The sequence below is a fragment of the Myotis myotis genome, unplaced genomic scaffold (genome assembly GCF_014108235.1).
Source record: "Myotis myotis isolate mMyoMyo1 unplaced genomic scaffold, mMyoMyo1.p scaffold_m19_p_14, whole genome shotgun sequence".
Taxonomy (NCBI): domain Eukaryota; kingdom Metazoa; phylum Chordata; class Mammalia; order Chiroptera; family Vespertilionidae; genus Myotis; species Myotis myotis.
The window spans coordinates 53429474-53453894 of record NW_023416318.1 but is presented as its reverse complement, the minus strand read 5'-3'; the positions used below and the strand labels follow the sequence as shown (position 1 = coordinate 53453894).

Below are 24421 nucleotides of genomic sequence, written 5' to 3'. Positions count from 1 at the left end.
CCAGGCCAGGGGTGGGCCGGTCTGCTCTGCAGGATCAGATAGCGCTCCAGGCTCTCCGTGCGGCCCTGTCCCTGTCGTGAGGCCCGGCTCTGCTGCTGCAGCACAAAAGCAGCTGCCGATGACTCGAACCCGAGGGCGTGGCTGTCTTCCATCCATTTTACCTCTTACTTACAAAAACAGGTTTACTTTATTCATAAAAACGGGTGTAATTTGCCAGCCCCAGACCTAGATAGGTGATGAGACAACTGCAGGGGCCCTGGGGATGGTGCTCGAAGGTAACAGGAAATGCAGGGCACGGGGAGTGCCCGTCTGAGGGCCTTAATGGCAGCAAGAACAGCCAGAAGTGCTGTGCAGAGCAAAGCGAATGCGGTCGGGGCGCTGCCGGCCACCTGCTGGCCCCTCTGATGGCGACGACCAGCCTGGCGGCCTGTCCCTCGAGGCTTCCTTCCGGAGTCCTTTTCACGTATGAGCGTCTGGAATATTCTCCGCCTCCAGCTTCCCCCTGTGAGCATCACTCTGGCATTTCCACAGGCCCCTGTAGTCCCCCGTGGGTGAAACTTGAGGCTTTCTTGTTGCTCAGATTAGATTTACCAGGGGAAAAGCGGCCACTGCTCTGGGTCAGAGGGCGTGGTCAGCTGGCCGTGTCCGGGGGCCTGCTGTTTCCCACACCCGCCCGCAGCGCTTCGAGGCTGAGCTAAAGCGTGGGGGGCGCTTCCGAGGGAGCGGTCCGAGACCTGCGGCTTTCTCTGCTTCAGGAACAACTTCGAGTACACCCTGGAAGCCTCCAAATCGCTTCGCCAGAAGCCGGGAGACAGCACCATGACCTACCTGAACAAAGGCCAGTTCTACCCCGTCACCCTGAAGGAAGTGAGCAGCAACGAGGGGATCCACCACCCCATCAGCAAAGTGCGGGTGAGTCCCCGGGCAAGCTCTCGGCGCTCACCGTTGCCAGGTCTGGGGCGGGTCCAGATCTCAATCACCCCACCCTCCCCCTCCACCGTTGCCTTCCGTTAAAATGCGTTCTCTCTCCTAGAGTGTGATCATGGTGGTGTTTGCGGAGGACAAGAGCAGGGAGGATCAGCTGCGGCACTGGAAGTACTGGCACTCCCGGCAGCACACGGCCAAACAAAGGTGCATTGACATCGGTACGTAGCTCGGAGCCGCGCTTGTTCCCCAGGCGCAGCAGCCAGCGCTCCCGTCCAGTTATTGTTGGCAGCGATCAGCTTCCTGCCGAAAGCATTTGAATGTGTGTGCCAGCGACTGACCTGTTCCAGAACTGTCCTCGGCCTCCTGGAATCTGCTCTTCACGTTGCTTCCTTCTTGGGGACCTGTGCCCCTGCAGCTTTCCGTGTGGCGCCGGGCCAGGCGCTGCAGAGCCGCTCACCCCGGTGTCCGCTTTTCCATCTGCAGGCTTCCGGAAGGGCACTGCTTGACGGGATTCTGACCTTCTGGAGTGATAGTAAGGGAGAGGGAAAAGCAGTCACCCCGCGAAAGACCATGCTGCTGGCGGGCCGCTCCCTGGCAGGCTCCCACCTGCCGCTGGGCTGCACGCTGGGCTCCTGTCTGCGCACAGACCCAGAGTGGCCTCGCCGGGCAGAGCAGCGGCGCCACGTCCGTCGTGCAGTCGCTTTGCGAAAACCCCATTCCTGCCGCGTGTCACATTTTCATGTAGAGCTATTGTCGTATGACGGTCCCTCACCTTAGCATTACTCCTGTCCTCCGCCTCTGGTGATGATCATGGTCTCTCTCAAAGGAATTGGAGGAACTGCGTCCTCCCCTTGGCTCTCTGGAGTCGTGTTGTGACCTCGGGACAACGGTTTACCCATTTGCAGGCCTGTCTGGCCTCCTTTTACATAACGAGATGCCATTAGAGATATCTAAGCTTGCCTCTGTTACAGAGATGATTTTTCTTCGTGTTTTAAACTCTTTCAGCTCAACAAAATGTTAATTTAAGGTGCCCAGGGGTGACCATGTGAAACACTGGCTGTCACTGTGACCTGCGATCATGTCCCGTTGGACTGAGAAGTCACAGCTGCCTTTTCTGTTTGTCCCTCGTAGCCGACTACAAAGAAAGCTTCAACACCATCAGCAACATTGAGGAGATCGCGTATAACGCCATTTCTTTCACCTGGGACATCAACGACGAGGCGAAGGTAGGCCGTGCAGCCGGGACCGGTGCTGCCGCCCCTGGGGGTGGGGTGGGAGGGGCTTAATGATCTGACAGCTGACGTTTTCACAGTTCTGCGTGTTTTTGTTTCTTTTTAAAAAATATATTGGTTTTTAGAGAAAGAGAGAGAAACATCGATGGGTTGTTCCACTTATTTATGCATTTATGGGTTGGTTCTTGTAAGTGCCCCCAACCAGGGATCGAACCTGCAGCCTTGGCCTATCGGGATGACGCTCCAACCACTGAGCCACCCGTCCAGGGCCCACATGTGTTCATGTCTTTGCTGAGGAGTCGGGAGACCAGCTCGGCCAAGAGGCAGGCAGAACCGTAAGGGTGAAGCGCGTGGAAACGGGCCGGGCCTCGGGGAGAAGAGCAGCTGTTACTGCGCAGCCTGTGCTTTCTGCCCCGGACCCACGCCCGCTGGGCGTCCCATTTTCTCTCTCACGATTTCACGTTTTCTGGAAGTACAGCTCTTTCCCAGACGCTATGGAACTCCCTTCTCCCTTTTCTATCCTCTCCTTCCTCCAACCCAGTTTGTCAACCCACTTCCCAGGAGTGCGGTGTGTGCGCCCCCAGAGCGGGGCCAGCGCAGAGATGGGGGCTGCCACCTGCGGGCGGCCTGCGACCGCCTCCCCTTCACTGTGCTGCGTTCCCTCGTTTGCCAGCGGACAGCACGCATCTCCTCCCTCCTTCCGGGCCGGGCGGGTTGCGGAGCGAGGCCGAGGCTGAGGCTGGTGGTGCGTCTTCAGAAAGGCCCCTGATACACGTATCGGTGGCAGTGGTTGGTTCCCTTGTCACCTTTGAAGACCGTCGTTGAAGAGTCACTTAAGCGTCATCACAGGCTTTTACAAGTGAAGGGGCGCCCCCAGTTCAGAGGGTCATGTGGATAATGGGAATTTCTAGTGCCTTTTAAGAAAAAGTCAGCATATTCTTAGGTCATTTCTGCCTTTCCTTGCAGTAGGACTTCCTCTCTTCACTAAACGATTAGAGTTCTGGTATTTATTTCATTCATTTAAGTACATTGTATTAGATGCTAACCTACTGCGGAGTTTTACTTTTCACTGCCTACCAGGGGTGGGCAAACTTTTTGACTCGAGGGCCACAATGGGTTCTTAAACTGGACCGGAGGGCTGGAACAAAAGCATGGATAGAGTGTTTGTGTGAACTAATATAAATTCAAAGTAAACATCATTACATAAAAGGGTACGGTCTTTTTTTTCAATAGTTTTATTCATTTCAAACAGGCCGGATCCGGCCCGCGGGCCGTAGTTTGCCCACGGCTGCCCTAGGGTTTCTTCTAAAAAATCCCACGGCTGGATTTGAGAACCTTGTGAAGTTGTGAGTAATCGCCTTCCTTCCTTCCTGTGGCGTCGGTCGAAGGCAGATGTGTCTTTAAGATTGCGGATGTGACCAGTCGCTGCTGGGACCACCTCGGTCCTGCACACACGTGTTGCTGGGACCACCTCGGTCCTGCACACGCTTGTTGCTGGGACCACCTCGGTCCTGCACATGCGTCCTCAGGCTGCTCAGTCCAAAGCCTGGTTTGGCGTTGAATTCACTGCAGAGGAGCTGTGAGGGGGAAGAGTAAACTTTCCATCTCCTATAATTGTTGTTGAAGTCATTTTGAAATTAAATATAATAGGACTGTGCTGGCTCCTAACAGCCTTTAAGAGAAGGGCTGGTCCAGGGCCCTCCGGGAACTTCTGTTCTTACTGAAAACTAGAGCAATACAGCCATGTAGGGACCAACTGAGAAGCTGGAGGAGCTGAGGAAGCACGCCGGTCCGAGGTCACGGTTCGGACTTGTGACCTTGAGTTAGCCCTCTGGTCCACCAGCTTCCTTTCCTCCCCTTTGGCCCAGGAACGTAAAGGGGCTCGGGGGCCGCTCCCGTCCCATCCCGTGGAAGGTGGTCGGGACTGACCCACTTGTCAGTGCGGCTGGCGCTGGGCGGGTGCTGTTTGTTGGCTGTGTCACTCAGGGAGGAGGCAGGAAAGAGGGTGACAGGTGGGGACAATGGCTCCTTTTGTTTGGAAGCCTTCGTGTTTGTATTGAAGGGAGACACTGTTGGAGGCGGGCCCTCAGTGGCCTTAATCACACTGTTAATTGGCGTAGCAGACCCCCAGCGCTGACTGACAGGGAGGGGAGGTGCCGTTTCTTAATGAGGCCGCTGCCCTTTGAAGCTGGTGTCGGGCATGCCTGTCAGGGAGGCCTGGGTTTCTGGCCAGGCTGATGTTTTCTGTTTTTACACTTAAAGTAATTGGTGCCTTAGGGTGATCGAGTGCGCACATGGACGTGCAGAATCCTGTAGGGTTGTTTTTACTTCTTTTTCTGAAAGTATCCGCTCTCTTGTTCTAATTTAGGATCCGCGTGTTGATTCTCAACTCCAGGTTAGTCTCCCCCCACAAACACGAGGGTTTATTGGAGATGGTGGCGTTCCCCCTCCCGCTCCCACGGTTATATAAAGGGAACTGAGGATGAGGAAAACCAGAATTCTGGTCCCGCGATGACACGGTCCCCCCTGCCGCTTCTGCTCACGACAGGTTGAGTCTTGAACCCTGGGCTTCCGCTCTGATGTGGGGAAAGTGCTCTCAAGGCTAGACTCCTACTGCCCCGTACACCTCCATCAGCGTAATCAGACCTCCGTTACCATGGAAACCTGAAGCGCGACCGGCCCGTGTAAAACATCGCTCGTTTTCAGGGTGCTGGGGGGGAGGACGTTGAGAACGGCAGAAGGATTTTGGAAACGGTCCCGGGAGCACTGACCCCCACTGGGTAGCCTGCTTCTCTGTGTGTTCATGCTTCTGTGCTCCACGCAGAGTGGGTCTGTTTGGGTCGTCAGGCATCTCCTGGAGTCAGGCACCTCTGGACAAGTTGCCGGTGGTCAGACACTCGCCTTTCATTGTGAAATAGCTTAATCGGTGTCGGCCTCCTGTGTGTGCGGCGAGATCAGCTGCTGCAGGGGAGCTGGGCAGGAAGAAGCAGCTCCGTTTGAGACCGTGAAAGATGGCACTCCGGTGCCACCACCAGAATCTGTGAGGGAGGAGGGCACGGCCACCGAGGGAGGAGGGGCTGCATGAAGGAGGCTGGGAGGAAGCTGAGCCTCCACGGGACTCCCGTAGAGGGAGAGCCCGCTGTGCACCTGCCCCGTGGGCAGGAACGCAGAGCCTCGTCCAGCAGGTCTCTGAGTGCCTGCTCTGTCCAAGCATTGTGGCAGGTCCCGGCGGAAACACTGGCGCTGTGTTCAGTGTATGCGGGTTAAACAGGCGTTTGTGGGCTAGCCTGAGACCCTCCATGCAACATCCTGGTTTCTAAGGAAAGTGTGCTTCTGTACCACCGTACAAATGCACGTCGGAGACACATAATTTATAAATCGGCTTCTTTGTTCTGCTCATTGTGGTCGTTCCAAAACCCAGTGAGAAATTCAGGAAAGGCCGCACCTCTGGGCTGGGGATTTGACCCTGAGTTCATAACAGGGTTGAGGTTTGGTTAGCGAAGGGCCTCCCCAAAGCCTCGGGATCTGAAATAAATAGAGGAGCCCGGCCGCGTGGCTCAGTGGTTGAGCATCGACCTATGAACCAGGAGGTCACGGTTTGATTCCTGGTCAGGGCACAGGCCCGGGTTGTAGGTTCAATCCCCAGTATGAGGCGTGCAGGAGGCAGCCGGTCAATGATTCTCTCTCATCCATGTTTTTCTCTCTCTCCCTCTCCCTTCTTCTTTGAAATCAATAAAAATAGTTAGGATTTAAGCTAAATCGAGGAAAAAACAGTTACTGAGAGAGCACGAACTCCTTTGGCTGGCTGTTTCGTGTGGGCGCTGTGGTGGGCACCTCATCTGTGCTCACACTTAGAGGGCAGTCCCCCTGCTCAGCGCCCACAGAAGCGCTTGGGTCTGCAGGTGGGAGCGTGTCGCTGTGTGGTCATCGGAATGCGGCCACCCGGGGAGGCGGGGCCTGGGCCTCGCATGGAGAGACAGTGCCTGACGGGAGAATGTTTAAGGCTCAGGCTTCTCCCCAGCGGAGCAGCCCTGAGGGGCGCAGGGAAGCCCTCGGGGAGAGCACCCTGCTACGAGAAGGCGCGTTCCGTGGTGGCGGATGAGTGTCGTTCAGCCACGGAGGAGTGGGAATTAGAGACCAAAGCACAGTTGTGTGGAATCGAGTGAGAGCTGGCAGCCACATCGGAGGGAGCCTGTCCCCCTCCCCCCGGCGGCACTGGCGGGGTGGGGTGGGAGCATGCCTGACCTCAGTTCACCAGCTGGGCGGCCGACAGGGAAGCCGCCGCCGCTCACAGCAGAGCTCCGTCTCTCTCTGGTCCACGGGCAGCATGACCTCCACGAGGATTAAGCAGACCTTTTATTTTATTTATATATTTTTTATTGATTTTTTACAGAGAGGAAGGAAGAGGGATAGAGAGTTAGAAACATCGATGAGAGAGAAACATGGATCAGCTGCCTCCTGCACGCCCCCTACTGGGGGTGTGCCCTCAACCAAGGTACATGCCCTTGATGGAATCGAACCCAGGACCCTGCAGTCCGCAGGCCGACGCTCTATCCACTGAGCCAAACCGGTTACGGCTAGCAGACCTTTTAAAGATGTGCTGACCCCTAGGATATAACTACCCCATGGCTTCCCCATAGAGACGGCTAAGTCCTTAGGCTAGAACAGGGGTGGGCAAACTTTTTGACTCGAGGGCCACAATGGGTTCTTAAACTGGACCGGAGGCTGGAACAAAAGCATGGATGGAGTGTTTGTGTGAACGAATATAAACTCAAAGTGAACATCATTACATAAAAGGGTACGGTCTTTTTTTTTTTTTTTTTTTTTTTAGTTTTATTCATTTCAAACCTGGCCCGTGGGCCGTAGTTTGCCCACGGCTTGGCTAGAACGCTGACCACTGTGCACTGCCCACTGCCGTCCACACAGCTCGTTCATACATTATAGCGCCTGCTGGCTCCCACGCCGTCTGTCCGCCCGCCCATCCGTCCGCCCGTCCGTCCATCTGTCCGAGGAGCTAGATGGGGCTGAGAGGAACCTGCGAGGCGGGCTTCTCCGCAGCCTGAGAGGAGCCGCTTGCTCTCTGTCCTCACAGCCCTCAGCAGGGAGACCGATGATGGTGATCCCCTCGCAGACAGGTGGCCCTGCATCCCTTCCTGGAGGCGTGCTCTTCTCCCCGGGGCTGACAGCCCGCTCCCCACGCTGTGTGGTGTCGTAGTGGCTCCTGTCGCTTTTCGCCTTCAGCCTGGTGCTTGGCCCGTGGCGAGGGGGAGGGGCAGGGGCAGGCAGAGATGCGACCAAACCAGAGCGTCTGTCCCCAGAGGCCAGCCGGCAGAGAGCACTCTCCTCCCCTTTTCCTCTGCTCTGTCAGCGCTGAGGCTGGTCCCCTGAGCCCCTGTCTTACCTGTCGCCTTGAGGCGCTTGTGTCAGAAGAAAAGAGGTTAGAACAGAGTGCAGAGCCTCTCGGGGCCCAGAAGCCTCGCCACTGGCAGGTGGTGTCTGGATGGAGCCTTCGCCCCCTTGTCGCAGGGAGGCACAGGCCTGTCGCTGAGGGTGGTCGCTGAGGGCTCCCGGGCGCCCAGGGCTCATTCGGGCGGGGCCGGGCCCCTCCTGCGACTGGAACAGAAGACTCTGTGTGTGTGTGCGCGTGCGTGCGTGTGCGCGTGTGTGTGCGCGCGCGTGTGTGTGCGTGTGTGCGTGTGCGCGTGTGCGTGTGTGTGTGCGCGTGCGCATGTGTGTGTGTGTGTGTGTGCGCGCGCGTGCGGGAGGCAGGTGTACTTGTTGAACAGAGTTTGCTGTCTGGTCTGCACGTCCTATTTGGAGCTCATGGTGAGAGGAGTTTCCGGTTTGGACTGAGCGCATCGCGGGCCTCTGCAGGGGTTCCGTCCTGGGGAGCATCCGCCAAGTCCGCCAAGCGCGGGGAGGCGGGTGTGGCCTGTCTGGGCGCAGGAGGCGGGGCAGGGCCGGTTTGCTTCCCAGCCTGAAGTTTCCAGTGTGACTGGGGGGCGGAGGGCGAGCGGTGAGTCAGGCATCTTGTCATTGCAATTAAGTGTGGGCAGATTGAATTTAAAACAAAAGTGTTTACTCCCTGCCGCAGTGGAAGAGAAGTCAGGGGCTTTGTTCCTTTAAGCCCAGGAGGAGAGACGGGTCACGGAGGCGGGCGCGGCTCGCCTGATGAGCTGGACCCCTCCGGACGGACGCTCGGGTGGCCCTGGAGGCTTCCGGATGACACTCGTTCCACTCCTGGGGTTTCCCTTCGTGCAGTTTATCCAAGTGAAAAATAAGACAGTAGCTTGGTGCCAGACGAGTCATATTCCTTCTAGGAACAGTTGGGTGCGTATCGGAAACGGAAGGCATTTTTCTTGGTGGGAAATCCGTGGAGAATCCTCCACTCCGCTGGCAGGAACACACGCTTTCCTTGGAAATTGAAAACCCTGTTCCAGTTCTGATTGCGAGAAAGTTTCTCCCTGAAACTTCTTACTTTTTTAGCAAGATTTGTTAGACGTTGGTGTTGAAGCACTTCACAGGGAATATACCTGCGTGTCTACGCAGGAGGTTCGTCCAGACGTAAAACAAATGCACCGGCCGGAGCCTCCGCTCGAGGCAACAACAGCGCCCATTCATCTCGGCTCAGCCCGAGGGGGGGCCCGGCCGCCGATTGGACGGGAGACTTGGCAGGAAGAGAGCCAGCGTGGTAGTGAAACCGGCGTCTTGTGAAACGGGTTTGAAGCGCCCTGTCCATTCAGCCACAACGTGTGCTGTCACTTCAATTCTCTTTTCATTCTTTTTGTGTGAAATTCTCCTTCCTCCACCCGCCACCGTCAAACAATGGCTGCTCTGTGGAGCTCGGTCCTTGACAGCCTGTCATGGTGCCCTCCCCCCCCCCTCCTCCTCCTCCCCCTCCCCCTCTCCCCCTTCTCCTCCTCCTCCATCTCCCCCTCCTCCCCCTCCCTCTCCTCCTCCTCCTCCTCCCCCTCCCCCTCTCCTCCTCCTCCTCCTCCTCCTCCTTCCTGGAAATGCCCTCTGAGTGGCTTTCTGAATCAGTCATTTCAACCAGTTTTGCTGCTTGTGAGCTAAACCCAGAGCTTTCCCTTTGGCCTGACAGTTTCCGTAGTAACCGAATGTCCCCGGAATGGAGATGGCTGGGCTGTGCGGGCTGACGGCCAGGTTTCTTGCAGATGGCACCCCGACTACAGACCCTTTAGGAAAAATGGAAGCACACTCTACCTTCACCACCCATGTAGGGCTTTTTCTTTAGCCCTTTTTAGAGTGGAAGCCCTCTCACATGTAGACGTGTTGATTGGAAGTCAGCGTGCCTGCCGAGGCCCCGTGTGACGCGGGCACTCACCTGTCCTCGGGGCCGGGCTTGGAATGTGGTCTGTGCCGGCCTGTGGCACCTGCGCCCCGTTCTGCATATTTCAGAACAAACATGATACTTATGTGGGCCAACAGGTGCCGGCTGCCTGCATCTGCCAAGTGTCCTCAAGTTCACGGGGCCCTGCTCATCGGGTGTGACCGGGAAGGCCCCGCAGGGCCTCCAGCGCCAGCCAGTCAGTGTCTGCCCGCTCCTCGCCCGCCTCTCTCGCCGTGGCTCCCCCTGGCTCTGCAGCCGGTGCAGAAACCGGGGCGGGAGGGCCGGGAGGGCGGGGGCCGTGTGGGCAGGCGGCACTGTGGCAACAGCGAGGGCATGACTCCATCCTTGTTTCTTCTTCAGGGAAACGCCCACGGCGACGTGAGAAGATCCTGAGTTAGGGCTTTGCCTTTCCCACACCCCTCCCCGCCCGCCCCCGCCTGCCAGCTCTTTATCTTTCCTCTTCGGCCGGACATTGGCTCATGAGAGAAATGACACAAGTCCTAGTTGCACATTGAAGGCTTTCAGTCCGTGCTGACATCTCTCTGGGGTAGGGCTGCCTTTTCCTTTCTGATATGTTTTTACTGATCCCAGAGAGGAAGAGAGAGAGAGAAAGAAACATCAATGATGAGAGAGAATCACTGGCTGCCTCCTGCACGCCCCCTACTGGAGATTGAGCCCATAACCCCGGCATGTGCCCTTGACAGGAATTGAACCCAGTGCCCTTGACTGGAATCGAACCCCTTCAGTCCTCAGGCCGACGCTCTATCCACTGAGCCAGACCAGCTAGGGCTGCGGTGGGGTTTCTTAATCACCTCCCGCCACCTGAGCTGCGGGAGGCGTGACCCCTCAGATTGTCCGATGAGTTAGTGCGAAACTGGATCCTCCTTCTGTGTCTGACTCAGCCTTTGGTATCTGTGGGGCTTAATTCCTGTGTCAAGCCCGTGCATATGGAGTGAGCACACGGCTCCTACAGAACTGATGTGACCAGGGTTACGTTTTGGCGGGGGACCGGGGAGGAATACTGATCAGGACTAGGTGTCTGCTGTGCAGTGCTCGGTCACTGTTCCTGTCTGGTAGACTTCAGCCAAGAGCTGGATCTTGAGTTCTTAAACTGTTTCCCACCACCTGCTGGCGTGGCTCAGGGGTTGAACACCGATCTATGAACCAAGAGATCACGGTCGATTCCCGGTCAGGGCACATGCCCAATCCCCAGTGTGGGGCGTGCAGGAGGCAGCTGATCCATGATTCTCTCTCATCATTGATGTTTCTCTCTCTCTCTCCCTCTCCCTCTCTGAAATCAATAATAATAATAAAAATAATATATTTAAAAAGCTGTTTTCCATTGGCTTCCGTTGACATTTATCACTTCATATAAACACATTGGAAAATGGTGACTTCCTTCTGTTTACCTCATGGGGATGGATTTGTGGGGAGAAGAAGCTGTGTTTCCGACCTCGAATTTTTCATTCTTCAGAGGTTTCCGACGAAGCAGAGCTACTTAGAAGTGGTTAGGTGACCTTTCTGTCTGATGCAGAAGAGAGTTAAGTTAAAATTTGTTCTGGGGTTTCTGCTTTCAGTTCAATAGATCGGTTACCTTCTAGGAGTGACGTTGTGGCGGTTATAGCTGCATGCCACTAAGTCGCATTTAATGCCAAATGGGTTGAAAGGCTGAGGACTCCCAGAAGCAGCGGGGCCTGTGTCCGAGATGCCACCACCATCCCTGTGAGGTCCCGTCGTCACCTGAGCCCGTGACTTGAGTGAAGTTAAACGAACTTGATGTGCACTCCCTACTCCATTTCATGCCTCATGGTCAGACCCCCTCCTGCTCACAGCCACGGGCCGGGGGCGGGGGTGCGGGTGGTCCCTCCTTCCCATTTCCTGCTTCACTGAACAGCTTGTCCGTCGGGTGCTTCTCCGGCCGATGTGCTGCTTTGTGTGGTTTCGAGAGCATTGAGCTTAGAGTGGGAGGCACGGGACCTGGCTTTGTCTCCGTTGTCGTCGGTGTATTGTGTCTTTCTGTCGTTATTGATCAATTTAACTCATTCTAACATCTTTGTAGGAATTGTATGCAAGGAAATTAATCTGTTAGTTCAGTTATGTGGAAGGACTGGCTTAAGAAGTCATGTTGCAAGGAGCTGACTTCCTTAACTCTTCATTCACTCAGCAAATTACTCACTGGACTTCTCACTGAGAATAAAAAAATGATTCAAACAGAAAGCCTGTCCTCAAAAGAGATTTTTCTCTCTATGGAAGGATACCGGCCATAGAAAATGCTCTGAGGAGGTTGCTGGTTTGATCCCCAGTCTGGGCACATGCCCGGGGTCCTGGCTCGATCCCCCAATAGCAGCCGATTAGTGATGTTTCTCTTCCATCGATGTTTCTACCTCTATCCCTCTCCCTCCTTCTCTCTCTAAAAATCAATAAAAACATATTAAAAAATATTTGGAGATAACATGTAGGTTTTTTTATAGCCATCGTTTTCCTGTCTCTTATTACCAGCCTTTAATTCAGCACCATTTAGTCCTAGGCATTGGGGGGAAATGTACTCAACACTGGAAGAAACTTAAGAAGTAAAGTAACACATAACCGCTGCCATCAAGGGAGGCAGTGTGACAGGGACAGGTGATGCACAGGTGGTGTGTCCGGGCGCTCATTGGCTCCCTCCCCTGACCTCGGACGTGGGTGGTGTGGCCCTTCACTTGAAGTAGAAGCTCAGAGTCTGCCACTCTTAGGTGCGAATCACTTTGTTACTCTGTTTTAGTTTAAAAACCAAATCCCTTAAGAAGAACGCTTCATCCCTTAATTAAAAACTCAATTAAAAAGAAAAATTTATCCAAACTGTCATAAGGGTGGTTCATATTATTCTTAGAGGGTCGAAAGGTTCACGTCTTCTAAAAATATTTTTTTTATTGATTTCCAAGAGGAAGGGAGAGGGGGAGAGAGAGACAGAAACATCAACAATGAGAGAGAATCACTAATCGGCTGCCTCCTGCACGCCCCACACTGGAGATCAAGCCTGCAACCCGGGCCTGTGCTCTGACCGGGAATTGAACCGTGACCTCCTGGTTCATAGGTCGATGCTCAATCACTGAGCCATGCCAGCTGGGCTAAAGGTGCACATTTTGAAATAATTTTATTCTACTCATTGAAAAACCCATATGAAAGGCAAAAGAAGTCATTTTCAGTATTATAGTAGCGATGTCATGAAAACATGCGAAATTCTACCTAAATCTCTCAGTGGGAAAACAAATTAAGACTGTATCTGGATGTTGGGTTCTTCTCCTGTGCATGGATAATAATATAGCACGACTATTACTGTCTTGATAAATTTTTAAAGGGAACAGCGTTTTAGTTCTTGAAAAGTCACCTAGTGTTGTGCATGTAAGTTAGTCAGGTTCATCTTTAGCTTCTGACCCAACTACTTGTAATTTTGGTAACTTGACTGACAAATTCCAGGTGCTTTGTTTTTGTTTGTTTTTATTTTTCTATTTTTATTTCTTTTAATATATTTTATTGATTTTTTACAGAGAGGAAGGGAGAGGGATAGAGAGTTAGAAACATCGATGAGAGAGAAACATCGACCAGCTGCCTCCTGCACATCTCCTACTGGAGATGTGCCCACAACCCAGGTACATGCCCTTGACCGGAATCGAACCTGGGACCTTTCAGTCCGCAGGCCGACGCTCTATCCACTGAGCCACACCGGTTTCGGCTGTTTGTTTGTTTTTAATCCTCACCTGAGGATATTTTTCCCAATGATTTCCAGGGAGTGAAGGGCGGGAGGGAGAAACATTGATGTGAGAAAGACACCTCAATTAGTTGCCTCCCACATGCACCCTTACAGGGCTGGCCTCCAAGAGCGTGGCTCATGCTCTTTCCGTGAGTGAGATGGGGGTTTCCCCGCAAGTGAGGCTGACTTGCCAGAGCTCACAGGTCTGACTGCTGTCGTTGGAGGAGACAGTCAGCACGTTGTACCGGGTGTTGCCTCGTTCTGTGAGTAGGTGAGCTGCCGCAGCCTGGGATGACAGGGAAAAGTTAAGGTTTTCCATGGGCTGTGAGATGAAGAACACAGTGGTTTCATTCCTCTGTGTGCTCCATTGTCTCATAGACTGCTGTCTTTCTGCCGCTGTCCTGTCTGTGTGTTTCTGTCTGCGTCTGTTTTTCTCTCACCGGTTCATAGACTGCCTCCTTAACTCCAACTTATGGATTGTATATGCAGTGTTTTCCAGAAATATACAGTCAGAGCACGAAGTTTCCGTAATGGACTTGAAATTCCTGTGTACCACTTTCTGCCTGTATGTCTGGACTTAGGTATTTAAAGTTAAATCTGTTTGCTTGTTTGCTAAGAATGAGCAGAATGGAAAGGAAAGTCACAGTGGGCAAGGCAGGGCCGTCCCAGGCCAGGCACGGTGCTCAGTACTGAGAGGCACACGGCAGAGAACGTGGACCCGCCACCACGTATTCACAGTCCAGTTGAGGACGGGAACGGACACATGGGGAAATGGCAGGCGTTTCAGGTGGTGGAGAAAAGCCAGGGGATTGGGATAAAAGTCCATTTGGGCCCTGGCCAGCGGGCTGGCCCGCACACCAAAGGGCTGCAGGTTCGATCCCTGGCCCCAGTTGGGGTGCATGCAGGAGGCAACCAGTCGATGTGTCTCTCACATCAATGTTTCTCTCTCCCTCTCTTCCTCCTCCCTCCCTTCCACACTCTCTGAAAAGCAATAGAAAAAATTCACACACACACACGCACACACACACACACACACAGCTGGTTTGGGACAGAGGCAGCGTGTAGAGGGACGTCCTGACTATGAGCCCCAGTCCCGTGCCCTCTGCCTGGGGGACAATTTGAAAGTCTCCCCTTTCCTTGTAAACGAGAGGATAGGACTGCCTCTCCGGGCTGTGGGGACGAAGGAAGGAGACCACGTGTGAGACGTGCCAGCCCCAGTCTGACGCATCGGTGCTCAGCGAGCGGCGTCACTGCTGTGGCCTGTGGCGCAGCCTCCGTGGAGGTGGGACTCACATGTGGACGGGCAGAGCCCCGCGGAGGCCCCGAGGGGAGCAGGACGGGGAGGAGGGACAAGCACAGGGAGGTGAGGCCGGAGCCAGCTCCCCAAGGTGCTCGGGGAACGGCGAGGAGACCAGTCCGCGTGGAGAGCTGGTGTGGGGACAGGATGGGCGGTGGCTTTAAGCCTGTTACCTTGGACAAGCTCTCAGTCTTCTAGGATGCTTTGGTCTTGTCCTACTTAGAACCAGTATATGGACTAGAGGGAGAATAAAGACTCTATCTCAGCGTTTTGCGTACTTTCTGGAGAGCATTCTTGATCATGGGGGCTGTCATTTCTCTCTCTTTGCCGTCTCCCCACTCCCTTCTCTCACCTCCGTTCTCATAGGGTTTCCCCTTTCCTAGCTTCCTCTTATCCCTGTCTGGGCCTGGGTGCAGCCAGGCGCCCACCGTACCGGGTAAACCTGCTCTTGCTGGTTGGGGCTGAGGGACTGTCACCTGTGGACTGGAAGGAACACAGCCCAGGGTCTTTGGTCTTTGAAATGTACCTGGTTTTTAAAACCTGTCATTCCAGTAACATCCACTGTGTGGTGCTCACGCATCAGAAATGAATTCTAAGACTCGTGGAAAGGGAGCTCAGGAAACGTGACCACGTGTGGGAGGCTAGAATCCAGAATCACAAAAACAGGAGGGAAAGGGAGCATGCTCATGTGCCGCAGAAGCTTTGCCTGGGACTCATAGTACCACTTTCAGATGCCACTCACTGATGTCACACATTCCAGAACATTCAGGCGTCAGGTGCTGCAGGCTCTCCTCAGCGAGGTGCGGACAGACATGCAGGCAGGGTCCCAGAGCGTTCGTACAAAGCTGTCAGGCAGCTGCAGAGCAAACCTGTGCTGTTGGTGACGTCTAAAGTGACAGCAAGACGCCAGCTCGTCCCTGTGCGACGTTAAGTACGTGCTCCGACAGGTGGTCAGAGCTCCGGGCTGCCTTTCCCGTCGGAGGCTGCCGTTGCTCTGACCAAAGGTGGTTCTAAAATAAACCCTTTTTTAAAAATTTCTTTTTGGTGAGAAGCTGCGCTCTCATTTAGAACAACCTGGTCGTTTCCGTGCCGTCGGCGTCTCGCCGGCTGAGCTGCGGTTGCCGTCGGGGCCGTAGCTCACGGGCCTTTCCTTGCAGGTGTTCATCTCTGTGAACTGCCTGAGCACGGACTTCTCCTCCCAGAAGGGCGTGAAGGGCCTGCCGCTGAACATCCAGATCGACACCTACAGCTACAACAACCGCAGCAACAAGCCCGTGCACCGGGCCTACTGCCAGATCAAGGTCTTCTGCGACAAGGTGGGCTGCGGCGGGGCGGGAGCACGGCAAGGGCAGGCCGCCCTCGGGAGAAGGGCAGGGCCTTCCCATGTTAAGCTCGGTGTCACGTACTGCTGTTCGTGTAAAGGAGGGGTAGCAGTCACTGTTCCAGCCGTCAGGGACACATTAGAGAGGGAAGAGAAGAATCTTGTTTTTATGGAAAATCGCTTTTCTAAAAATATGTTTTTATTGATTTCAGGGGGAGGAGGGAGAGAGAGAGAAACATCAATGAGAGAGAATCATCGATCGGCTGCCTCCTGCACGCCCCCTACTGGGGATCCAGCCCGCAACCCTGGGCATGTGCCCTGATGGGGAATTGAATCATGACCTCCTGGTTCATGGGTCAAAGCTAAACCACAGAGCCATACTGGCCGGGCGGAAAAATGGCATTTAATTGGGTGTGTCTGATAGAGCACGCGGGCTGTGCTCCGTCCTCGGTGGCCCCCCAGCCTACCGGTTCGTAGGCAGTGCCGCTCTCTTAAAGCTGTGTCTCTGCCGAAACTGGTTTGGCTCAGTGGATAGAGCGTCGGCCTGCGGACTGAAGGGTCCCAGGTTCGATTCCGGTCAAGGGCATGTACCTGGGTTGCGGGCATATCCCTAGTAGGAGATGTGCAGGAGGCAGCTGATCGATGTTTCTCTCTCATCGATGTTTCTAACTCTCTATCTCTCTCCCTTCCTCTCTGTAAAAAATCAATAAAATATATTTAAAAAAAAAAAAAAAAAAAAAAAAGCTGTGTCTCACTTTACCTTTGGTGACGGACCATGATTTCTATTTCTAATCCGCATGAACTTACACTTCTGTAAATGACAATAACAATGCATATGAATTGCTGGGAAAATGAAACAAAGTTATACAAGCTGCAAGCCCCATTTTTAATTACTGACTCAGCAGACTTAAACGTGTCCTATCTAATTGCTTCCCAAATGCCTTCTCAATTTCTGGTGTGTTTTCACGCAGACCACAGCAGGCTGTGGACTGAGGCTAGTCCACGGTCACACTTTGAGTTTTGCTGTATTAGAGGCGTCAGCACGAGTTAGCACGAACTGAAGGTTTCCGTGTCCGGCAGTAAAAACTGAGCAGGCAGCTGCCGGGAGAAAGGCCAGGACCGATTCATGCTCTTAACCCATTTGGTTTCAACATCAAGACCTTGAAGGAAGTTCCTGTGTCGGTAGCCGACTTAGAGACGGAAACGCAGAGAAGCTCACGAATGGCCCGGTTATTTTATGAATCAGCGGCCGCTCTGCCGTGTGAGTGCGTGCTGACGGGTTCTGGGGAGCAGAGGCCTTTTCCCCAAGGCTGCGGAACTGGGAGTGGTTGGGACAACACCGAACCCTCTTCCGGTGTCACTGCTGCCTGTGTGTTCGTGTAGGTCACCTGCAAGGCAGCATCTGTCCCGGGTCCTGGATCGCAGGTCAGGTGCTCAGGCCGAGTCGGGTGCTGGTCCATGTAAGCGCTGTGCGGTGAGAAAGGCAGCCCCACAGCGCGGAGAGACGCGGGCTCTGCCGGATCCCCTCGGCCTTCATGGCGGGGGCTGCCTCTGTAAATCCCTTACAAACACCCTGCTGGTTGCCCTGCTTGCCGGGGCAGAGACCGTGCAGGCGGGAGTTGCTGTGTCCTCCTGCGTTCAGGCCTGTGACACACAGGGGTGGTCAGAAGCGTCGTATCATAGCCGGGTGCCCAGGGACATAGAAGGTGCAGTTACACACTGTTCTTTCTCATCCCCACTTTCTGTTTTTGTTTTTGTTGATTTGTTTTTTTTTTTTAAATCATCCCGTTTTTAATCTCAGGGCTGTCATGGATCATATAAAAATCCTGCACGAGAAGAAAATAGTATGTATGTGTTTTGTGTCGTTAATTTTCAGTCTTTGAGCTTTTCAGCCACATGCCGCCTCCTGTGCGCCACCCCCATCGTGGCCCAGGTCTGTCCTTGCTGACAGTCGAGGTGGCTGCTTCTCGTCTGGGTTCGTCCTCTGCTCCTCTCTGTGCAGCATCCCCCCTGCCTCCCGATTCTCCTCTTTCTGAGGTTCGATTCCCGTGGCACTTGGCGCCCGTCTGCTCATGTCCCGCTGCTGGCCCTCAGGCTCTCACATCTAGGAGTCTGGTCGACCTTTAATCAGACGCTAAAGCGAAGGCGCCTTTTGTACCCTTCAGAGGCGCTTGCAGGTCTCCCAAGAAGTGTTATCAGTACTTTACTGTGAGTTGCTTAATTAGTTTGGCAAATAGAATTCTCTCTTATTTCAGAAACAGCAACAATTTAGTGCTTTTTCAGAGAAAATGGGGACAGAAGTTGGGTGGCTGACAGTGGAAGCGTGGCATCCCCTCTCTCTGAGCTCATGCACACCCAGTCTGTCCTGGAGAGAAACGGTCACTGACACTGCTACCCGCGTCTCGGCCACTGTGGCTGTGACTGGGCTCACTGCGTCCGTGAAGGCAGTGACAGGCCAGCGACTTCCCAACTCTGCATGCAGCCTGGCCACAGCCACTGTGGAGGGGAAGTTGCTGCTGTTTCCCTGTGATTCCATAGAGTTAAACATCGTTTTAAGAATAGGCTTTTCAGCCCGGCGGGTGTGGCTCAGTGGTTGAGCATCGACCTAGGAACCAGGAGGTCACAGTTCGATTCTGAGTCAGGGTACAGGCCCGGGTTGTGGGCTCGATCCCCAGTGGGGGCGTGCAGGAGGCAGCCGATCCATGATTCTCTCTCATCGTTGGTGTTTCTATCCCTCTCCCTTCCCCTCTGAAATCAATAAAAATATTTTTTAAAAAATAGGCTTTTTAGAGGAAACTGCGTGATAAGCTCCAGGAACGTAATAGGCAGTGGGCCCATTTCCAAGAGGAGCTGTCCCCACCCCCACCGCTGCGGGGGAGAGTCACATATTTTAAAGAGGATCAGATAAATAGGATCATGTTTTCTCTTGTTTTGTCTTGACCTATAGGGAGCCGAACGGAAAATCAGGGACGAAGAACGAAAACAAAGCAAAAGAAAAGGCAAGTGCCCTGGCCCCGCTCCCAGGTGAATGCCGGTGAGCAGGACCGTGGCCTCCGGGCTCAGCCCCTTTCCTTTCGGAGCCCAGCCAGCCTGGGCTTTCACGCAGGAGCCAGCTGGCTGCTTCCCTGCTGTGATGGAGGCCCGGCTCCCACCACCAGCTGAGGCGGAGGGTGGCTCGGGGTGGTCTCCCCAGGGGGGATGGAGGGCACAGGCGGGCTCCTGACTCTGCCCGCGTTTTGGCTGTCACTTCCTGCGCAGCCGCTGGTGGCAGCCTGGTGAATAGCTGATGACAAACTCGGGACTTGCCTGGGTTTTTATGAATAATAACACCCCTGAGAGCTCAGGGTGTCTTCATTCCAGATGAGCAGCTTTCCTCTGTCTCGCATTCTAACGTTTGCAGAATCTACAGAGCCTCAGTTTGGACATCTCGCCAGGAAAGCCTTTCTCTTTTTAATGTGACCGATATCCACACTCACAAAACCCTCTCTCGCCATGAGGGAAAACGGCTCTTTGCCAGCGGTTCCCTCCGCAGGGCGTGGGCGCTGCACCTGTTCTCCGAGCGGTGGCTGGCTCGGCGGACATTTGCACTAGACAGGGGCCCCTGCGGCCTCGGGGTGCCCGACGCCCCTCCCGGGAGCAGCTGTTGGCTGGGAAAGCTGTCGCTGAGGCCTCCGGGGCGGGGAGGGGCACCCTACAGCCTCATAAAGGAGAAGTCAGACCGTGGTGCCCTCAGCCTCGCTGAAAGGAAGGAGCAGGGAGGGGTGTCGGAGTGAGAAGAGGCTTGTGTTAGAATGTGAATTCCTCCATGCGGGCAGCTATGGTGAATCCCACTGAGTTCTGTCCATGCACTTCCCATCTTTGAGCCTTCCAGACAGAGCAGTGCTTTGCGTCTGTTCCTGATTGTGTGTGCGTGTCTGTGTGTGTGTCTGTGTGTGTGAGCGCGTGTCTGTGTGTGTGTCTATGTCTGTGTGTGTGCGCGCGTGTCTGTGTGTGTGTCTATGTCTGTGTGTGTCTGTGTGCGCGCGCATGTCTGTGTGTGTGTCTGTGTGTGCGCGCGCGTCTGTGTGTGTCTATGTCTGTGTGTGTCCGTGCGCGCGCGCATGTCTGTGTGTGTGTCTGTGTGTCTGTGTCTGTGTGTGTCTGTGTGTGTCTGTCTGTGTGCGCGCGCATGTCTGTGTGTGTGTCTGTGTGTGCGTGCGCATATCTGTGTGTGTGTGTATGTCTGTGTGTGTGCGTGCGTGTCTGTGTGTGTCTCTATGTGTGTGTGTCTCTGTGTGTTTACAGGTGCCTTCTCCTCTGATTTTGATAAGACGTTCGATTGCTTTTAATGTGCGACACACCAGCAGCACACTCCTTCACACAAACCGCTTCCTCCGAGGTCCGGGACGGGGCCTGCCTCCCTCGGTGCCACGGCTGAAGCTTCTGACCTTTGAGGAGCCTGCTCCCTGCGTCCGGTTCGTACACACAAGCTGCTGACTGGTGTCCTCCTTTTTCAGTTTCTGATGTTAAGGTGCCGCTGCTTCCCACTCACAAACGCATGGATATCACAGTCTTCAAGCCCTTTGTGGATCTGGACACGCAGCCTGTGCTCTTCATTCCTGACGTGCACTTCGCCAACCTTCAGCGGGGCGCTCACGTACGTAGCAGGGTCCCAGGGCGGCTGCAGGGACGGGAGGCTCAACCGAAAGGAAGGCTTTGTAAACAGAAGCCAAAACTGAGTGAGGCGTGCCCGCGCCCAGGTCAGCTCAAGGAGTGTCCGTGGGTGACGGGATGTCCTCGCAGTCGGGCTGTGTGAGCGCCGTTGGACACGCAGTGCCAGACCCGTCACCTAAATCCTCTTGGTGGTGGTGGTGGTTGGTGATCCTCACCCGAGGATATTTTCCCATTGATTTTTTAGGGAGAGTGGAAGGGAGGGGGAGAGACAGAGAGAAACATCGATGTGAGAGACACATCCATTGGTTGCCTACCACACACGCCCAGGCCAGGGCTGGGGCTCGAGCCTTATCTCAGGTATGCATCCTCGATTGGAATCAAACCCGGGGTCCTCCTGTCTGCGAGCCAGCACTCCATACACAGAGCCAAGCGGCCAGGGCCAGGTTCTGTTTATTTCGATGTTAGCTCATTTACAAGGTGCTAGCATAGTCACATAAGTTGGAGTTGGAGTCTTTGATCTCGTGGACTTAACTTCTGTGGGTCTGGACAGGAGGGAGGAGCCAGAGGGGTTCATGGGGTCAGGCAGCCTCATGGCATGAAGAGCAAGGTTTCGGGCACTGGGTCGCCATTGTGCGCAGACAGCCGTGTCTCGGCGCCCAGAGGCTGGTGGCGAGAGCGTGAGCAGAGTGGAGCGCGCTGTCCGCCCTGAGCTCAGATGCACGCGGGAAGGCGCTCTGCGCGCGTGGCAGGCACACTTAGGTTCGTGGGGACTCGTGGGTTTTAGAGTCTCGGGGGAAGCCATTGCTAGTGTATTCGGTTCTAATGAGAAGCTTTGGCAAACTTTTTCTGACAAGGGCCAAGTGATAAACATGTAGGTGTTTGTGGCCTTCCGGTCTCTGCTGGGACGACGTCACCCGCGGCCTGTAGAGCCCCGGCAGGCGTCACAGCCCCGCAGGGCCTGCGCTGGCCACGGGCCAGCAAGCGCTTTCTGTCCTCGCCCTCGGGCCAGGCTCGCTGCCGCCCGAGGTGGAGGAGCCCAGCATGTCTCCGAGAATCTGGTCGATGAAAAATGAGGCGAAAGGTTGTGTGTTCGCTGGGTCAGATTCAAGATCGCGTCCATTTGAGGAATAACTTACTTGTGGTCTGAACTGCTGTGCGCAGGTCCTTGTAAAGCACCCGTTGTCTTGTCTGCAGGTCCTTTCCATGGCCTCGGAAGAACTGGAGGGGGAAGGGTAAGATTATGCTTTGTTTTGTTCTAATAAGTTCTTTTTATTTTGGAACAATCTCAAACGTCGAGAAAAATTGCAAGTCTGATAGAAAGAACTCAGGTTTTCCTGAGCCCTTTGACCTGGTGACCGTCATTGCTCAGCACTGAGTGTGCCTCCTGCATCTGGGGACGAGGACCTGCCCCCGCGTGACAGGACAGTGACACAGACACGGGCCCAGGCGGCACTCGCCCCACTCGGGTCTCGCCAGGTGCTGCAGTCCGGCCTTTGGAGTGGGGAGGGGGCCAGCGCGGACCCACTCGGTGCCCTTAGCTGTCATCCTCCACGCCCACAATCTGGGGCCCATCTCTCCTCCGGTCCCTGAGCCAACACCCTGGCAGGTTCCAGCTGTTCTGTGGACTGCCCCCAGTGTGGCCTCCTGGTTAGACGGGATCGTGCCCCTGGGCAGGAAGGCCCGACCCTGCTGCCTTCCCCGGAGGCCGTCCGGCGGCACACAGCCCGCTGCTGCCCGACGCAGGGGTGTCACCAGGCTCCTCTCTCCTGTGATAAGTGCTTTGTGGGGAAGGCGCCTTGTAGCTTTGTAAGCCCCTCCTCCCTCATCACACTTTCAGCTCACTCCCTTATTTCTATCAGCGTGGGCTCCCGGTTTCCCGTTGTGTTCAGTAAGCTGTAGCCCAGCACTGCCGCTTGTCTGCTCAGCTTGTCCCCAAGGCCGGCAAAGGCCCCCAGTTGCTCCCAGACCCTCCGACAGGCCCTCCCCGCCCCCCATCCCCTGGGCCTGGCGCTCCCCCACCTCGGGCAGCTGTTCGGGGCACAGTGCTTCCCTGCTCCCCGGACCCCGCTCCGCGTGGTGAATGGCTCAGACCCGGCTGGGCGCTGGGTGTGCGCGCAGCCATTGAGGTGTGGCTGCCCCCCCACAGTGGGCACCTCCTGAGCCTCTGGGCCCTGACTGCCACCTGGCAGCCTCCTGCCCGGTGCTCCCCGTGGGGGGGGCCCTCTCTGGGCCCCGTCCTAGCCCCGTCCGTGGTGCCTGCGGTGGCCTCTCTGCCTCTGCTGTGCTCAGACCTAGCGCTGCGCGTGCTTTCCTAGGAGGCCTCCTAGGTTCCCGACTCTGGGACAGACGGTTTAAAACCCAACCCTGTTCTTGAAGCGATGATTCTGCTCAAAGCCAGGCACTCGCTCTCTTCATTTCCAGTCACTTTACTGGTTTTTCGCTCACCTACTCTGAACCTCACAACGTTCACACCCATAACATGCTTTTGACAGCCAGTCCCGCCAACCTTTTCACTTCTTTCTCTGGCTTCCCCCCTTAAACCCCCTTTATTTTTTGTTGTTGTTGTTAATCTCACCTAAGGATAGTTTTCCATTGATTTTTAGAGAGAGGCAGAGGAAGGGGAGAGACACAGAGAGACATCGGTGTGAGAGAGACACAGAGAGACATCGGTGTGAGAGAGACAGAGAGACATCGATGTGAGAGAGACACAGACATCGGTGTGAGAGAGACACAGAGAGACATCGGTGTGAGAGAGACACAGAGAGACATCGATGTGAGAGACACACAGAGACTGGCTGCCTCCCACACACGCCTGTTCAGTCCGTCTCTTTCCGGAGCCTCCTGTTTGTGTCCACAAGATAAGGAGGCTGGAGCTTCAGGAGTGAAGGTCACCCCAAGTCTGAGCTCGGGGCCCTGCCCGAGGCCCGTTGGTTTCGCAGGCGCCTGGGGTGGAAGTCACTCACTGTGCCTTCGTTTCCGCAGCTCGAGCTTGAAGAGGGGGCCGTACGGATCCGAGGACGATTTTGTGGTCCCCCCGCCTGCTAAGCTGACCCGGATCGAAGAGCCGAAGAGAGGTGCGTTGGCCTCATGTCTTAGCGGGAGTTTTACATGGGAAGTGAGGTCTCAGTCCGCCAAAAGCATCAGGCGCTCAAACCAGCCTTGTCCGGTTTGACGTCCTGGTCCTGGCGTGAGCTTAAAGGAACGGCAGGGTTAAGAGCAGCCGGAAGCTGTGCCCTCAGGGCGTGGTGGGCTGGTTCCTGCTGGCGTCCGGGGTGTGGACGCCTCTTTATTTTAGCCGGTGCCAGGCTCTGCTTTCCCATTTTGCGCATATGCATGAACCGTGTCCTTTTTCCTCTCTCACCTCCCGATGGGGCTAGTGCTGCTCTACGTGCGGAAGGAGGCAGAGGAAGTCTTCGACGCCCTGATGCTCAAGACTCCATCCTTGAAGGGCTTGATGGAGGCCGTGAGTAGTGTGCTTTGCAATAATGCTCCTTAACAAGGGAAAGCTGCCTGGCCGGCGTGGCTCAGTGGTTGGGCATTGACTTAGGAACAAGGAGGTCACATTCCCAGGCTAGATCCCCAGTGTGGGGCTCGCAACTGATTCGAATCGTCTGACCCCAAAGCAAGGCCTTTGTACACTTGCTCGGAATATGTGTGGGTGTGGGTGTGTGTGTCTCTGTGCATTTGTCAGAACCCGTGAGTGTACAACACGGGACGCAGTGAACACGGTGGACTTGAATTCGTAACCTTGTAGCTCGTTGCCTGTGACAAGTGCAGGCACTGATGTGAGAGGTTAATTCATAGCTGGTACCTGGGGGAGCAACTCTGTGTTTCTGCCAGCTTTTCTACGGGCTGAAAACTGCTCTGTGAAATCTTAAACACTGACCCGTCAGCAATCAGAAACTTAAAT

At 55.0% G+C, this 24421-nt stretch overlaps 1 protein-coding gene across 6 annotated transcripts in view; it reads left to right on the top strand.

Moving 5' to 3' along the window:
* Nucleotides 1-24421, top strand: part of GRHL1 (grainyhead like transcription factor 1) — a 37669-nt gene that overhangs the window by 10356 nt on the left and 2892 nt on the right. For 4 of the 6 annotated variants that reach the window (XM_036335370.1, XM_036335373.1, XM_036335374.1 and 1 more), the window contains exons 6-14: nucleotides 756-912; nucleotides 1034-1145; nucleotides 2059-2153; nucleotides 15695-15853; nucleotides 18806-18857; nucleotides 20355-20494; nucleotides 21706-21743; nucleotides 23494-23585; nucleotides 23889-23974. In XM_036335370.1, coding sequence (XP_036191263.1) covers nucleotides 756-912; nucleotides 1034-1145; nucleotides 2059-2153; nucleotides 15695-15853; nucleotides 18806-18857; nucleotides 20355-20494; nucleotides 21706-21743; nucleotides 23494-23585; nucleotides 23889-23974 — 931 coding nt within the window. The remainder of the gene's footprint in view (nucleotides 1-755; nucleotides 913-1033; nucleotides 1146-2058; nucleotides 2154-15694; nucleotides 15854-18805; nucleotides 18858-20354; nucleotides 20495-21705; nucleotides 21744-23493; nucleotides 23586-23888; nucleotides 23975-24421) is intronic. The other 2 variants (XR_004971941.1, XM_036335372.1) reach the window with 2 other exon arrangements.